General features: G+C 41.2%; 2 protein-coding genes across 2 annotated transcripts in view; both read left to right on the top strand.

Annotated features, from left to right (window-relative positions):
- The first annotated feature begins 1395 nt into the window (after nucleotides 1–1395).
- Nucleotides 1396–2630, top strand: LOC106707752. Its single transcript, XM_014499171.2, has 2 exons — nucleotides 1396–1892; nucleotides 2331–2630. The coding sequence occupies exons 1-2, from the start codon at nucleotides 1497–1499 to the stop codon at nucleotides 2394–2396; spliced, it is 462 nt and encodes a 153-aa protein (XP_014354657.1). The 5' UTR covers nucleotides 1396–1496; the 3' UTR covers nucleotides 2397–2630.
- A 181-nt stretch (nucleotides 2631–2811) lies between these two features.
- The window catches only part of LOC106707729 (trithorax group protein osa), a 36383-nt gene continuing 20455 nt past the window's right edge, over nucleotides 2812–18739 (top strand). The window contains exon 1 of the mRNA XM_045683810.1: nucleotides 2812–3330. Coding sequence (XP_045539766.1) covers nucleotides 3293–3330 — 38 coding nt within the window. The 5' untranslated portion in view covers nucleotides 2812–3292. The remainder of the gene's footprint in view (nucleotides 3331–18739) is intronic.

The raw sequence follows: 18739 nt of genomic DNA, 5'->3' as shown, positions 1-18739 counted from the left end.
CGAAGAGTGCAGTAGCAGCGCTTTTACACTTATAAGTATCCTTTCCTTCTAAGAGAAGAAAAATACCACTAAAACGATGAATGTTCGATGAATATTAGCAACAAAATATGACTAAAGTGGTTTGGGTTTATATGAAAAAATTTAAACGCCTACGAATATAAGCATTAAACATTTCGAAAAAAAATAATTACAAAAAGTGTCTTGTGTATCGTGCAACGGGTATCATAACATCCCAAAGTTCCGGAACCTTGAAAACATTTCATAAACAGAAGATGAAAATCGATGCGGCAAAGTTGCGAGTCAACTTCGCGATCGGCGCCACACACGCTGCTGAACTCCGGTTTAACTTTAACCCACATAACAAAGTTCAATGTAAACACAATACGGGAAGTTTGCGAGTCGGTTCACGGCCGCGGGGCGTAGCCCGGCGCGCCCCCGTGGCGGCCCTCCCGCGGCCCTCCCGCAGTACTCGCGCGACCCTCTCGCGGGCTCCTTCGCCCTCCTCCGCTTTCAAACTTCTCCCCGCGAGACGGCGCAATTGCTTTCACTGAGGCATGACGTCTCGCGTCTTCCAAACTTTGATCGAGCGCCCCCATCAGACTATGACACATAACCATTGGTGTTTGTTTTCCTTTGTAGTCGTACAACAGATATATTTAAGGCAAGTGAGGCATGTTGGCCGCGGATATATTTCTTGGGCTAAGCTTAGAGATAAGACTCTTGAGTTTACATCCATCTAAGTTACCCATAGTTTTCCTTATTTGCATTGTGGTTTGACTTACGAACCCGGCCTGTTTGAGAAATTTGTAAGTTATGAAATGTCTGGCCATCATAGCAACCGAATGGAGGAATAGGTTAAACTTGATTTTTGGACGTGTGTCTGCCCTGATCACGTTACAACTACCTATAGTGCGGGTTACTTACATATAAAAAAATTATATTAAAGTAAGATTTATTGCCAAGTCTAAGATCCGTAGTATATTTGGCAGCGCAGGCGGCTTTACACCTGTCTATAAGTCTCCCACAAAGAGCACCTCACGCCTTATCAAGTGACACCGTTTGATACGCGGCTTGCCTTATCTCTCGTGTCGAAATTCTTCCACGTACTATCGCAATACCTATTTTAACATACAACGCAATTTGTCACAAAGCTCTAATCCCATCCCAGGCTAAGTGTGGTACTACTAGCCGTAACTAGAGTAACTACGATTTCTGTTGAACGTAAGAAGCGTTCAATAGTTGCTGTATTAATTGATATTAAACGATTTCTTATTGGTGACAGCTGCTAAAACAAAACAATTGTTTATATGATACATGTTAATATAATTATTGGAAAGCCAGACAACTAATAGACTAGGTTTCATTGAAACTTGATAATTATTTGAACAGCTTACACCAGCCGATGCTATAGAGAGAATAGTGTAAGTAATTATCTATTGCGAACGAGATATAACGTAATAAACGTGTATCTCCAGGGCAAACAACTCGTCATTGTGATGGAGTCGGCGCGGGCAGATAGCGGGCCGGAGGCGACGGCCCCGGTCGACTGCGCAGCGCCCGAGGAGCCCTACGACCGCGGAGCCCCAGCTTATCGAAGCGCTGCCGATTGGCGGAGTGGAGTGTTTGCGCCGTCATATCGCCCCGGGAACCAATCGATTCCCCGGCTCGTGAAATCTTATCGGCGATCATGGTGGACGTTCGCACCTCGTGGCAGATATCGATATCGTATCGCGAGATATCGAAGAGTGTATAAATATGGGCCCATCGATCGATCGGCTCTCTATCGAAGTTCGCCGCGATTGCTGCAGCCGAAGCCGCGCCCGCACTGCCGCGCTCCCGGCGCACTCCCGCGTCGCCAGGACTCCCGGCACAGGCGGAGCCTCAGCGTCAGGGTAACTCGTGGTGTCCCCAGGCTGATGCAATACTTATCCTTTGTCCATTCGTTGTTATTTTCTGTTTATGTCCATCGCTGCCACGATCTATTTTTTTTTAAATATCACAACCTATTCTAATATATGTATTGTAAAAAAGTGCGCTTAACACGCTGTAAGTGTCATAGTTTAACAAGAATTACGTAATGTTAGTTGTATATATATATATATAATTAGATATTATAGTGTTCTCGTGACACATGTGGCCTAATCCGAGGGCGTCGGTTTGTAGCAAAGTATGTATTACATTTGTACCGTGAGTTCGATGTGCGATCGTTCGAGAGCGACGTTACTCTTATCAGGGCGCAGCCGCACCTTTCCGAGCGGTGATAGCGCTCTGCGATTGTCACGCTCGGCAAACACGTAGGCATCGCATTTAATGGATATTTATTTTTTCAGTTCGTGGAACTACGACACGACTCCACGTCTGAGTTGGACGGGGGATCTAGACAGTTTATTGTATAGGCCTGCCAGATCTATCTTTCCAGCTCACGCGTGGAGTCTGACCCCACATGCCACATGCCACGTGGCCGATCGCGGCGCCAATGCTGAAACTTTGATCTTAATGCGTGACGGATTAAGTGGAGGTGTGATCTCTTCACTTTTTATGCTTAAAGTGAGATTCAACTCCTCCAACTTAACCCTGAATCGCCATATCGACACAGACGAGGAGATCTCTTCATATTTTTCAAAGATATATTGTAAATACAAATTTAAAATAAACTATTTTTTGATCATGTTTTGTTTTAGTTCTCGTTTTCTACTTTCTTCCTAATAATATTTATAAGGCATACATAAAGTCATAGATTATATTTCGATGTTTCTTTTCATTTAAAAATTCCAAAAATCTTACAAGAGACGTCAAACAAATATGGGTTTATTTTGTAGAGTATTTTAGTACCTAATTTTTCCATAGCAGATGCATTAGGCTTTCGGGCGGCGCCACTGTGCGCGCATGCGAGTATTATTAGAGACCCAAGCTGATAGAATAGCATGAAGTTTGCCGCAAATCACAGAAAAAAAATCACAACACACAAACAAAAAAATGAGCAAAAAATTGTTGGTAACACCGGTGCGCTAAAAAAGCTTGCAAACTTCACGCACATAACCTGCGCTGGACATCGACTCGTCCGTATCTAAGTCTGGGAAAATGTATATTGATTTTTCAAAGAAAAGTCATCCTATGTAACAAAACACCGTTCGCGGGGTGTTTATACGCGTATTGAATCGTCGCGGTCGATGTGCAGTGTCGTCAAAATGGTGCGACAGTGTTTCTCGGAGGGTTCCGAGTGAGATCGAAGAGTGTTGCGTCGCTCGGCTGAGGGGCCGGAGCCCGGCCGCGGCCAGGGCCTGGGCGCGCCATGGACGCCGCCGCCGACCCGCTGCGTGCGGCCAGGCCGTGAGTATCGTGTCGCCTCGTGCCCCGTGGCCGCACTTACGCGGCGAATTATTTTGGTCGCCGCGATCCCATCCGCTGTTGGCGGTTGCGAAACGTTCGGTGCGCGCTCGCTTCTCGCTCCCGCGCGGTGCCGACATTCTCTCGGCCGTGCGGCGTCACGGCCTCCGCTACGTTGCGCCATTTCGGAGTGCGAGGACACGGCGACGTCGCCCCGCGAAGGCGCCGCCGCCGATAGCGATCTCAGCGCGGCGGCCGAGCGTGACCGCCTCCGCTCCGCAGTCCGCAGAGCGTACATCAATGATTCGCAACCAAACGCTCATAAATCAAAATCGTGTTTACAGTTTTTGTGCGCTCGCAGGGAACCTGTCGCGCCGCCCTTTGTCTCGGGCGGCGTGAGCGGAGCGCCGTCCCTCGCTCTCCGAACCGCCGAGTGAATTATGGCTAGGTGAACATACGCCGTGCACTGCACACATTAACGTACGCGCCTACCTATATCTAACGTACAGTGAAGCGAAGGCTGTAACTACCTAACTCTCAAACAAAGCATTTTGCCCACAAATCCGTACCATAAGTCCGAGATGATCCGCCTCTCTGTTCTTTATCATTTTTGATGTCGAACGAGTATCGCGTTGTTGTCGTTACGTTGTTACTGTAATTAAAAACATCTGTGATTGTCATTTTTCCATTTCGTGATATATTTTGAGGTTAGGTCGTGATTTGTATCATAACTTAAAGTCGATACACAATTAGACGTAAAAAAACGCATAAACGTTTTAAAAGCAATGTGTGTTGTAAAAACAAGTTAGTGTTAAGTGAGTGTGAAAATATGTGTTGTGTGTTCAGAGAGAGTGGCTAGCAGCTGGTGTCTGCAGGCCCATGTGTCGTGTTGTGCCAACGTTAGCTTAGTGGATCCTCGGATTGGGCTGTCACTGTGGTGTTGGGGTTTTGTATTGAGTGCTTCATGTGATTGCATCGGAGGGAGGTGACAGACAGCGCTGTGATTGCAGAGATCCATGAGAACAGGCCGTCCTCATGCTCAGGTGACATTTAATCTTGTTACAAAGAAACTAGTCACTTCATTCCAGTTAACTAGCAAATGCTGCTTCAATTACATTATCATAAACTCACTACAACTTGCACACATCAAGATAAACAAACACTGTTGCTATCTGTACAAACTGTTGTTTACTAAAAATACACATATGTGTTTACAATATGTAATTTGTATGAATGAGAGTAGTGGTAGAACACTTGATTGTTGTTAATAAGAGTAATGGCCCATTCCTCAACATTAATTGACTGCCAGCGGATACAATAAATTTATATGACACAACACACCCACAGTCATATTATTACTTATTAATTTAATATTATGTAATTGTGCAGTTGTGCATATAATTGTTTAATTAAGTTTTTATTGATTTACGAGCATAAACAAATATTAAAACTTATTTTATTCAATATTAAAATGAAAATGTGAAACATTGTTTAAGAATATAGTATCATCACCTTTACATTATTTATCAATGAAAAATTATTTAAATTTGTTGTTAGTTTGCTTCTGATTTTATATATAGAGGCAAACTGCATAATGTAACAGTACTAAGTACTAAATATGTAACATTGCTGATTGAATTATAAGTTTTAACAACAGTCAAACATGCTACGGAATTGATCATCACAAGGATAATGCGGATATTTGATAACTTGGACATAAAAGTACTGAAACAATTTTGACAATCTTTTCACCAATTGGAAACTGTCCTATTGATAATTTTTGCCATATCATGTGTTCACATTAATTACCTCAACAAAGCTTTGTTAAGTTAATAGTAATAATATATTCTGATAATGCAATTGCACAAATTATATGTTGATATACTTTAAGATGTGATGTATCATGCATATGTATGTAAATGAATGGTGTGGTTGCTTCTGTGTGTCATCAGGTTTTGGTTTCATAGTAGAATCTAATTAGTATTTCATATTGGGACAGTTGTTTTAAAACTAATTAGGTTGATCTCATTAATATACTCCCTTTTACCATTACTGTTACAAAATGTATCTGTTATGTATCATAATTTGTTTATTTAAATATGTTTCACAAAGCTGTGTCTAAAATATCATGTGTTCTTTCAGACTATGTTCTACATCCATGCCAAATTTTCTGCCGTTCTGAAAATACCTTCTGTCAAATATTGGTTCATACATCTTTCAATCATAATATTAGTAAGATAAATAGAGTGTTTCATACAAACATGATCTTTTGAGAGTTGATTTTCTTAATGTCGTTTTGTGTTGTAATTCAGTAATGTATGATGAAATTTACTAAAGACCTCCAGAGGCCTTCTTTTGCCTTACTTTTATGCTCCCAAATACACTGTACAAAAAGGAAATCTATAGACTATACATCTATTACGGTTGTAAACCTTTGCCAGTGTTCAGATAAATTCCTTGACCAAGTCGTAGCTCGTCAGTACATTGAAAGGAATTATATTTAAGATTTGAATTACATTATAGCCAATAGTAAACACACCTAAAATCACATCATCACTAATATTCTATTAATTGTCAGTTTTCTTTAAGAGGACACCAAGACAGTATTACACTCAAATAAGAACCTTTGGGATTAATCCTTGATCACATTCTTGAAACAGATGCAGAAACTAACCTCAAATATCTGTCATAACTTTTTTTATATTGCTTTTATCTATAGGGATTTTGCTCTTATGTAATGATTACTATCAAGCTTGCTCTTCACTTCTTAACTCAGATGCAGCATCTCAAATATTTTTATTCCTACCCAATAACAACATCATCACTAAGCTAGTAAAAATGAGACTGGTATTTGTAGCACAAGACAATAATCATTAATATTATATAATATTTCAACAGTAAAATAATTAAATTAAAAAAAATCCTGCTTATAAATTTCTCCACTTTCCCACATTGACAATGTCCACATTTCTCCATTAATGTTGCCAGTTGCCGTTAGTGAAATCCTATTAGATTTTACATTTTAATGTAAATGCACACTTTATATGTGTAAAATGAAAGCAACACAAAACCTGTATCCCCACAAAGCGGCTAGACATTGACCCTTGGCCCCTGACTCCACCAATCCTGCACTCAACACATATACTTGTATATGTACATACTACTACAGTATATATGTTACCATACATTAATATTCAATAAGGTAATAAACTTTAACCAGCTATGTTAATTAATTATACTGTACATATTCACTATTATGTCATTCTTTAAATTACATTTCATTTTTATTTTCATATTCACTTAAGAATTAAAAAAAAAAACCTTTATAAGTAGCCTATGTGTTCTTCCAGACTATGTTCTACAACCGTTCCAAATGTCATCAAGATCCGTTAAGTGGTTCTGGAGATATCTTGTAAAAAAACATCCAAACTTACTCATCTATATATATAAAAAAGAAAGTCGTGTTAGTTACACTATTTATAACTCAAGATCGGTCGAATTGATTTAGCTGAAAATTGATGCTTAGAACTAGGAGACGGACATAGGAACTTTTTTATCTTGTGTCCATTTTTTTTTGTTCCGCGCGGACGAAGTCGCGGGTAATAGCTAGTTTATAATATTAGTTAGATAGTTATTTAGAAGGACATTATGTGATAAATATTGAACAAGTCAATGTTCCATCAATACTGTATTTATGTGCAAATGTTACAGCGCCTTCACAACTAATTTTTTTGGTGTAAAAGTTATAATAATCAATAGCAACTTTCTAATTATATTTAAATACTTTAAATATAACAAACTAGTTATACTTTTAAATAATAAGTTAATGTAATTGTTGGCTGCTCTATAAATAGTTCCCATTGCCCTCCTTGCCATTGCCACATTGCCCTCCTAGCCTTGTACATATCATAGAACAATGTAAGTCATTGTTATGCACTTGTATTACAATAAGCTGTACTGTAGCCGCACGGCATTAAAACAAACTTTATAAGTAGCCTATATGTTCTTCCAGAATATTTTCTACAACCGTGCCAAATTTCATTAAGATCCGTTAAGCCATTCTGGAGATACCTTCAAACAAACATCCATTCATCCATCCTTCTAAACATTCACATTTCTAATATTACGAGTAGTAAGATCAAAATTTAAACTCCTATTTAACTCCCTATACAAATCCTTGTTTTCAAGATTATATGAGACAATACCCACTACCTAGAGGTTCTCAAAAATAAATTGCAAACATGGTAATAGGCAGGTAGTAGGTATATACTCAGAGTTCTCTAATGGTTACATAAGCAGTTCCTTATTGTAAACCTACACTAGACAGTTTACAAGTGTAAGGTGTCGGCACCGTTTGTGCTTGTGTGTAGCACATCATGTTGTCACATTAATGTATAGAAATGAGAGATGAGTTTGGCAGGATAAGGATGTGAGGTAGATTATTGCAGTGGAAATCTTTTAGATGTATGATAGGAGTGACTGAAGGAATACTGCTGTAATCTGCCCCTACAGCTGTGTTTAAAAGACGATGTTGTGAGTAGACGGTGTTTGGATATGTAGATAGGATGAATGAAACTTTTACTGTACAGATTAAAAAAAACTCAAGAAGGGCGATATTTAGAGCACCCGAAACCGACGCCTGTTTCGTAGATGTGTTTATGCGACGTGATGCGCTAAATGGAGGTCCTCAGTCACATACTATCCTTTTGTGTTACGGGCGTGAGTTATGTTGTTTTGTTGTTAGCAATAGACAAATTATAAATATTTTCACCTTCAAACCATTGACATACGATAGCCTGATGACCTTCACAGACATTTGACCATCAATGTATCACAGTGTTTAGTAAACTGACGTAGCTTATGTTCACTACTTTTGTTACAAACACTTACATTTGTCATGTTTTTTTTAAATCTGAATCATTACTTTGTTTTACAATTTTAACAAATGCCATTTCGTTTATTAAGATCGGTGGTTGATATATTATGATAGAGTCAATTCGTAAGCAGCCATTCTTATAAAACCTCAGGGTACTTGAGGTCCCGTGTGCGTGCGCGTGTACATTGTGCACGCAGCGCGGCACGAACAGCGAGCCTCCGGCCGACCGGAGCGCCCGTGTTTTACACATTCAAGGCTGAGCTCGCCTCGAAAGATTCGGCGCCGTGCAATTATATACAATATCATTTACATATTCACAAATACATACATCGACCAAATAATCCTTATACGCTACAAGATAAGATTCAAAATGCATAGACACGAGAAAAAAAACTGGTATTCTAATTCTTTAAAGATATGCTAAGACTCGATTTGTCGAAACTCGCACCGACTCGATGCTATAGTGCAAATTTAAAGTCTTGAACTTGCTTTATGTTTTTAATAATTAAGTTTGGTCATCAAACATAATGATATGCGCGAGACGTCCGCGGCCGCGGCCGGTTACGACGAGGTTTGCTAATGGTCGATGTTATCGGTGCGCCATCTCCCGCAGACCTCACTCTATGGACACGATTCAGAAATAGTAAAAAAGACGTTACACCGGATAGTTGCACAAAAAATTATATATACACGCAATATTAACTTGTAAGAAACATGACAGATAATGTTATAACATCATAATGTACAGATGAAATATTTTCCAAAAGATCACATCTATCTATACTATACGTATACCTATGTATTTGAGTTTGTGGGCGTACGTGAAATATGGCGATGAATGGCTTACAGTCGAGCGGCGGCGTTGCAGATGCAGTGTAGTCTGTGAAACGAATGGGATGTTTTAAATGATGAATTCAAACTAAGATGTATGTGCAATTTCAAAAGATTCTACACGGGAGCACTAGTTAGTATAGAATAGTTAGTAGTCACGCGCAGAAACTACGTGTCGAGTCCTTCCTGCGGACGTTCCCTTCCCTGCCACTTCCGACGCGGGAACTGGAAATGGAATTATTCTTTGTCACAAAGAATAGCCGAAGGGCCGAAGTTTCCTAGAAGGTTCGTCTCTAACTTTTGCAAATATGTATAAAGTATTTGCTTTGATGTTTATGTCGTATGTATGTATATAGGTATATGTCGGACGTATATGTTACTATGTTACATATATACAAAATAAACAAACTGTAGTGTACGTTAGTGTCAGTTGACGTCGTATGCACTAAGAACAGCGCGCCTTGCCAACAACTGAGACTAGCGTCATATTTCTTAATTTCTGCATATTTTTTAATTTATAAATTTGAACTATCGTATGTTTGTACGTCTCATGACTTCCACGAATGCCTACTTAGTAAGTAGGTACTTGCATGTGGAGGTAGTGAGAGGTGTGTCAGGAGCGCTCCGCCTGTGATGCCACGATGTCGGCTCAGTCATCGAGGTCACAGGCGTGAGTGCTTTTACTCATTTACACAGAACGAGACCCCCGCTCTCGTTCGCGGAGGTTTTCGCCGTTACCAACTCGTACGTACGACGAAAGTACTGCGAGATCGTAACCGCACGGTTAATTGAATGAGACCTAAACTAAATTAGATATAAAGTGTATTTCGGCGTGCATTTAAAATTCGACGTGTCCATGAATTATAATGTAGCGCACAGGTGTCCTTTTACCGCGAGCGCGCCGGGGGGCGGGTGTGCGGGCTGCGGGGGAGGGAGCTGCGGTCGCCGGCATTGTGAGCACTACACTTTGTGCAGGGCAGATCCCCACCCCGCCCTCCCCGTCGTACACCCGCACCCCCGCACCCCGCCACGCTCTTTACGTAACTCCTCGAACCAGTTCTGTAGTAATAGTACATGCGCCTGTGTACCTGGATTTTCAAAATCACATTTAAATTTCTATTCCCTGTCACAACATGTCTGAGAATATGTCCTAGATACGGTTAAATTCCTTGAGAAACACGCCAGAAATTTTGTACCTATGTATATCTAAGACTTAGAGCTTCCTACATGTTTTGAAAAAAGCCTTTTTTTAATAGCGGGGTCTCAATTCAGTCCCCAGACCTGAACTTAGTAACTCTTGGGAACAAACGGCTTGTAATCTTCATATATTGTTATAAACACTATATCCATTACTGGTTGTAGCATATTATACAACAACATAACTCGCATCCCTAACCCAGAGAGGTAAGCAGAGAACATAGACCTCCATTTGACGCGGTCCTTACACACATTTCTAGCTTCTTCTACATTCATACATCTACGCATACATTCGTCTGTTTCAGGTGTGAACGAAATACCGCCCTTCTTGAATAACATATATTATACTACATAATACAATCTTACTATATCAGTATAAATGCAAAGTTTAGATGGATGGATTGATGATTGCTTGAAGGTAACTCCGGAACGGCTCAGCGGATCTTGATGAAATTTGGCATAGATGTATAACGTCGTCTCGAAGAACATATAGGCTATTTATTACGTTTTTTTAATTCCGCGCATACGGAGTCGCGGGCTACAGCTAGTATTATATACATTATAAAAAGTAAAGACGTAAATAATAAACAGTTATCATATCATATGTTATACCAAAGTTTGGTCCGTAAGAATTGTAGTGCGTACCCAAATTAGGAATGGCACTATGCTTACTGTCAATTGTCAAGGGTTCCTAGTTTGCTGTCGTTTCTTCTTTTACTATGTGTACTTAGAAACTCCCAGCTTTGCTGATGTGACGTAAGTTTAGTGGCAGACAGATGTCACTCTAACAGCTGTGTCCTAGTGCCGTGACTATTGTATCAATATACGATATCGTCTGTGTTTGTTAAAGAGTATGAAGTGGGATGATAATTTGTATTGATACAAGTGGAATTCAGTCGTCAGAATTTACTTAGTACAATACTATTAAGTATATGAATCTATTATGAGGAAATATGGATATTTTTGAAAAACGTAATCCATCTCAAAACCTTTTGATTATATTCCAGGATATAAACCATTGAGTTACCTTTGCCTCTTAAAACAAACTTTTTCTAATATTGAGGTAGAAATAACAAACAAATCAATTCAAACTGCATAGACATAAAAGTTTATATAGAACCCCAAAAGCAATTCGTTACGCAGTGACCGCAAGCCGCATCGGTCAGCTCGGGCGCAGTACATACACACATGTACATACACGGTGCAGTAAATGGCAGCAGTACATAGCATGTACATAGCGCGGCTCACGTGGCCAGCTCGAGCGACGAGAGCTGCGAGCTGCGAAGGATACTGCACTATCGATCGTAGAAAGGCGGAACTGCGACGTCGACTTTGCGCCGTATAAGGCTAACGAACTTAATTCACTAAAATACGATCGCTTTTTGCCCTGATTTTCGTCATTGCTGTCACCTTGCTCCCAGTTTTATTGTCTGTTGACGCTCAGCCGTCGCGTTCAACTCTCGGCTGAGCCAAGTGCATTATCTGTAGTATTACAGACGATGCTTCCATTGATTGTGTTTGAATTTGCAACATCATTAAATATTAGATGAAAAATACTTGTACCGAATATATACAGACTCAATATGTAATTGTCATATTGTACATGTGTAATTAGGATACTTATATTCTTGTTATATTCAATTAAATTTGGTCTAATATATCAATATATATTTGCTGTTTCCTCTTCAATGTAGTAGGTTATATGTGGTTGGTGTCTCCTGGGTTACGGCATTCGTTATCGATCCAGTGAAGTAGAGGGTGCGGAGTGAGATGTGTCGGGCCTCGAGTGGTCATTCGTATACGATTAGTAAAAATATTAATTGATTACAATTAAACGAATGATATGTCGTTGAGGTGGTCGAGTCAGGTTTATGTTCTTAGGGTCCTTCAAGAAGCGAGCGTATCACCATCTCAAAGGCGGGCAACGCATCTGTGATACCTCTGGTATTGCAGATTTCCATGGGCGTCGATGAACACCTTGGTGTTCCTGCTGCTCGTTTTCCCCCTTCTCTTATAAAAAAATATGTATATTGCAGCTCGCAGCAGCAGCCGTAGGTACACGTATGCACGTACCTCCGAGCACGCTAGTGCACAAAAATCACTGCAATTTGTGTATCGCCTTGTACTTGTAAAGCCAACCCTTCACTGCGACTCTTGCCTTGTACACATGTAACGAGGGCAGGGTGAACGTGTGCTCTCACGCCTTTGATTCCTACTAGGATGGACACAAAAGGTTTCTTTGTTTATTAACCCATATTATACGACGATTTTACGATATTTCTAATGTGAGAGTAGATGGATTTTAGGTAGGTATATAGACACAAAGACAAAATTGAAACCGGAAGTGATTAGCAAGAGTAGTATGATGGCTTACGGCGCAGCGTGACGCTTGTATCCGGTGCGTGCGCGGGCGCGGGAACATCACGTTGGCTTTCGTACGGCGAGACGTGCGCCGTGCGCCAGCAGCTCCCATATCTCGCTGTTATCTGGCAACAACTGGGCCGTTGCACTTTGTCTCGTTCGCCCCCAGCCCCCACCATACGACATTGCTGCATAATGCCAATGCAATTAGGGTGTCAATAGCGTGAGCCAGCTCACTGAATAAGTTGTTTTTTTTCGAAAGGGAAAAATCGAGTAGTTTTTGCATCGTTTCTCGATGTTTTGCATTGCTCGTTGCTGCGGATATTGCCGTGCTAAGGATATTTAGGTCGTAATTAAAAGATAATTTTTCAGTATTAATGTTTGCAAAGTCGCGCTGATTATCCACGTTAAGAACACTTAGAACGCCGCCGCTGAGGGGTTTGGGGGAGGGGCGGTGACATCACTGTCTGACTGGCACAGATCAGTTCAGAGCCTGCGTTATCATAACGGCCACTACGATAACAGGATGACATAACTTTTATATAATTAACATTAAAATACTAAAATAATAAAGAGACAAAGGTAGAGGAAGGGAATAATGAATTCAGATATGATAGTTAATAGAGATGTATGAAAGAGTAGTAGTACGTCTTGTGCCAACTTTTTGTAAGAGAAAGGTCAGGAAAATGAATACATAGTTACAATCTATTGTAGGTAGAGAAGTTCTGCTTAATAATCACAGCGTGTGCTTAACGGCCTCCTCGCAGCCTTCGTGCCGCCTGCCGGCCGCCGCCGCGCCGGTCAACTACAGGAAAAACTAACTAACTGACTATAACTAGCTATGGTCGTATGCTATTTTGTACCTTGACTTATCCGCTATCATAATTATTATGACAGAGACAGACAACCCGTTACATCGCCTATCGTCTTATAACGATTACACTGAGCAAGGACGAAGTTGTAACTAACCCTTGTTTGTTTAGTTATGAATGTGTAAGATACGAGAGAAAAGTGTTACCATTATAAATGTACCCGCCTCGGTTCTTGTAGGTCAAGGTTGTTTGTTATATATTAGCTCATACTAATAGTAGTTTATGGCTAAAAAATAAAAACGTAATTTTAATATGTTGTTGTGTTGCGTGCAGACAGACGCGGCCGTCGTCCGCCGACGATATAAATGACAAAATAATTATCAACAAACGCACGTGGTCCGCTCCCGGCAAGGCACTGTCACATCTCATTGTAATTGCTTTGTTTTCATTGCGTTATGCGTTACTATAACGTTACTATTTACTATTACGTTTATTGTAACAATTAGAGTGTAGCGAAGCCGATACAAGTTATTGTTTAAATAAATCTAACATTCAAAACTTTCTTCCAGTAGGTACAGTACTATTTAAAATTCAGTAAAATGCGTTTTACTTTGATAATAATTATTTATATTTTAGATACATAAAAAATATTAATCCGTAAATTAACGTTAAGCTTTTTAAATTTAATGCTACTGAGATTGACATACAGCAATCGCGGAGATCAGCTTTTCTCAAGCTTATAACGTCACAAACTTGAATTGAAAAAACAATACTACGGGAAATTGACAGTCTCGAGAGGTAATTCTAACGCTTACTGAATGCTGCTACTTTCTTCCTAGAAGAAGCTAGAGTGAAGAAGGTTAGAAGGCTAGAGCAAGGAATGTTCTAGCCTCATGTATTTATTGTAAAAGTGTAAAAGTCGTCTTCTTTGCCTCGAGTTGCTGATAGGTCATTCAACCAGGACCATGACTTGCGAGCTTGAGGAATACAAAGCGATTGATATTAACTATTATGTGATAACAGTCTGTAAGACCATCAATACATTCTCACATCACCACACGCCAAACCGCAAAATATGCACAAGTAGCTGATATCGTGCGAAATGAGGAGCTCGAGGAAATCCATCTGTTGCGAGTGGCGACGCTTTAAAACGTTGCGCCCGCCGCGCCGTCTCCGCGGGACATTGACCCAGTAAATGCGATATAGAAATAGCGACGTTGCCCAACAAAAGTTTGCTCTTATAATTTGTTGGAGTTGAGAACTTCCCACCCCACGCGCCCCCACCTCTGGCGCACACCCCTGCCCCGGCCCGCGCTCACCCCCGCTCACCCCCCGCTCACCCTGTACGGGCTTTACAACAGTTTCCTTTCGCTGACGTTATATAACGCGGACGTCGCGTTGTATTTTATTTCCGTTCGCTCCACGCGACCTCATCCTTTTGAATCTAGGTTTTGCACTTTTTGGTGAGCATACACAATATTATAGACAATGTTTATAACTTTATGATAAAGTTAGTATGTGTATTATACCTTTTTTTTTTTTTTTTTTTTTTTTTTTTCGTGGGGAAATGCCTAACGCATACTTATCTGTCTGGGGAAAACAGACAAGTTATGTCGGGTCTGCACCGACTAAAACCCCACGGTGGCCGCCAACAGCGATAGCGGGGGGACACGGGATCTCCATACGGAACGCAACCGCAGCCCCTCCTCGCTTTGCTACACGACTAGCCCAACTCCTTACAAATTCGCGCGAATTTTCGCTACCTTTATGGTCCTTCTCAAGGTTGCGTTAATAGTGTTCAGGGTCCCCACCCTATACACCTTACCAACCCGTAACCCATTTTAGTTTACAACCACAATGACGACTGTTCAGCACGTAGTCAAGGTCGTTCATATCGAGGTTCTGGTGCCTCGCCGCCGACCTCTCCGAGCGTTTATCGCGCGCTCCCTATCTCGCTCAGCAGCCTCCTTTTTAACCATAACAGCTTCACAAAAGGAGGCTACTGCCCTCCAAGCTGAGGTTCCGCTTAGCATCGCCGATACGACGGCTGGCAAAGATAGATCCGACCCAATATGTTGGACCAGAGTAAGTCGCTCGGGTTGCAATGCCGGACATACCGCCAGGGTGTGAGAAGCCGTATCGGCACTCCCATCACAGTGGAAGCAGCTGTCCGATACCTCCCGTCCGATTCTATACAGATAATCACCGAAACAGCCGTGCCCGGTGATTATTTGAGTAAGCCGAAAAGTAAGACTTCCTTCTTTTCGCTTCATCCAGGCATCCAATACTGGCAGAAGTGCTTCAACGACGCGCTTATGCACAACTCGTTCACTCGATAGCCTATTGCGCCATGTCGTCATAGCGTTCTGTCGTTCTTGCCGCCTCACCATCTCAAGCACACTGCCTGCTATGGGCCTACCCTCTTCGCGAAGGACGCGAACTCGGTTATATATCCTCGCATCCATATCCGCTAATATGTCCAGTGGCGGAAATCGAGCCAAGATTGTCGCCGCCTCAAAAGATATTGTGCGGTATCCTCGTACGACCCGTATGGACACCCGTCGCTGGATGCTATACAACTTGGCTCTACAGCGGCGGATGGCCAGCCTATTATATTATACCTATGTAATAATTAGAAAGATCACATTAGTCTCATTGTCTCAAAGATTACATTTAGAACTACTTCTCAAAGTTTTGTTTTTTATTATTTGTGAATATGTTGTCATCATTTACAGTTTGGAAGATCTCAACAATTTATCTATCATTTGTATTACTTCCATTATCGTACTCTAATAAAGTACTACAACGCTAGTACGTATGTATACAGCTGTGTGTCTGTGCTGGCGGGGGGGCGGGGGGGGAGCGGTGGGCGCGCATCTCGTGATGACATTTGATAAGGCGCGAGGTGTTCTCAAGTGTTTTTATATTGTGCTTATCTTGCACGTGCTTCGCGTTTCGACACGCAGCCGCGTCGCCGTCACCATTGCCGTTTCCACTGCACATACCAAACCTCATTCTCTGTACCACAATTTATTAAGTACATTTTGTATTCATGTATAATTCCACTTGTTGTTATTTTGCAAACGGAATACGTCAGCTTTCAAGGAAGTTAAAGAATTCCTTTAAAGCTCTATCAATATAATTTAATCAAATATCAAAAGTACAATTTGCTAGCGAGCAAATGATCGGGTCATTTGATCAACGCTCGCTCGTTAGCATCTTATAAAAAGGCCGTCGTCGAACATAAATTAAGGATGCTTGTACAGATATAGTGTGGCTCAGCGCCTAAAGGTCAGCCGACGTTCGCAAGTCGCAATGAGCCTACTTTCGATTTCCGTCGCTAGGCCGCCGCACGCCCCCGCCGGCCCCATGCTCCAGGCTCGGGTTACATCATAGCGGGCTAACACATTGCCCAATTACAGAAAACCCCGAGCTAACGCTACTTAAAGTCGTAGTAGAAATAACTACAGTGAGATTCAACTAAACCAAGAATAAGAATGATCTACTGAGAGACTAGTTGAGTGCTATACAGTTGTTATTGCCTGCGCTCACCACTCCATAAGTCGGAGGAGACCGGCGGTGCGAGCGCGGGCGAGTTGTCACCACACACTGTACTTTCCATTTATTAAGTTGATCTGAGCCGACTTTTCAAGGGCAAGTCCTCGAATTCCTTAAAACAGCTTAGACTTATATGGTTTCGTACAGAAAAGGATATAAACAAAGTAATTATTTATGTTCCAATAATAAAAAAGCACAATATTTAGGTGCCTTTCTTCCCAATATTGCTTTTGCCTGTGCCCGCTTTTGTTTAAAAAAGTTAGAAGCTCAAAAGCTACTACAATTTTTGTGTCACTATCAGATTACCTTCCTGCTTCATCTGCCTACCGTCTTTGAGTAGCGCTGCAGTGAGACTCGTACCACCCCGCTCTCGCGCCCCTCCGCCCCCGCCGACCACACTGGCGCGGCGACTGCTCTCGTTTTGGGAATCGCGTTGCCGCGCTCTCTGCCGGCGATAGTTCTAGTTTTTGACATCAATTACCGTCTATCCAGTCGCTCGCTTTTAATATATTATTCCAGCGACCGAATGAAGGCTCAAGCGACGCTACTAATTACGGAACCATAATATATATTCCGCCGATATTATCTGTCGTCGGCCAAAGGACCACATTCAACAACAGTTCTTGTGTTTTCTTTACGAATTCGTTTCAGACGAAACAGATTTTACTTGATATCTTTTAACCGGTTATCTTTTTTTATTGAAAAGCAGAGTGAGATTTCTGCTTCATTAATACGTATGATTGCAATACGAGTATTTGGGACAAAAGTAGACAGGCTGCAAGTAGGCGGCAGTGAAAGCCCCGCAGGTACCCTTGGCCGCACCGAGACCGCCACGCTGTGCTGGACCTCTCACCAGAGTGTAAATACGCGCACGATAAAAAAAATTAGATCGCGTCACCACGGCACCATATGCATGTGCGGTTATTTTGTTTTCAATTTGTCGTTAAATTATGTGGACTTATGTGGTAGCCTGCGCGTCCCTTCTCCGATCGCGCCTGACTTTTCGGTTTGGGACATTGTTTTAACAACGAATGGTGATGTAATACTATATATAGGGGCAAAAATGATCACAAATCAAAAGAGTGAATCATAAAACAATTGACGTAAAAATGTTTGCACGGAGTGCGGTCAGCCGCTTGGTGCGACCTCCACCTGACTGATTTGTTTGAACTTGATTTACGCTAAAATCCGGCCGCACTTTATTTTTGTAAACAGAGAGCAGTGAGATGACCCCCGGGTTAATGACATCAATATCACACAATGCAAACTAGTTGCAGACACAATGTCACATCTAAACAGTGTCATTGTATATATTTTGCGTGTATCCATGAAAAGTTTAGGTTTCGTTAATTAAACTTTTACTTCAGTAATTCTGAATCTAGCCATTGTCACAGTAATTATTAAATTGAAACTTTTAAAGTAGTTTAAACAAGTTGAAGTTTGTCCCGACTAAGGTTATACAACTTTCGCCAACTTGTTGATACTTATTTTGCACAGATTTTTGTTATCTTACTTCTTACTAATATAAATACAAAAGTTTACATGGATGGATGGTTTGTTAGAAGGTATATCTCCTCCACTCCACGGATCTTGATGAAATTTGGCACAGATGTAGAACATAGTCTGAAAGAACACATAGGCGACTAATTAGGTTTTTTTTATATCTCGCAGGTAATTTTTTCAAAAATCTTCGGTTATTTTGCTAGAAGAAAGATTGAAAGTCGAAATTGTCAATCCGTACTACTCGTTATTGTAGATCAACCGAGCTCTCTCAGAT

Source organism: Papilio machaon, chromosome 23 (genome assembly GCF_912999745.1).
Source record: "Papilio machaon chromosome 23, ilPapMach1.1, whole genome shotgun sequence".
Classification (NCBI taxonomy): domain Eukaryota; kingdom Metazoa; phylum Arthropoda; class Insecta; order Lepidoptera; family Papilionidae; genus Papilio; species Papilio machaon.
Note: the sequence above shows the minus strand (reverse complement) of the source record. Positions and strands in the feature narration are given on the sequence as shown.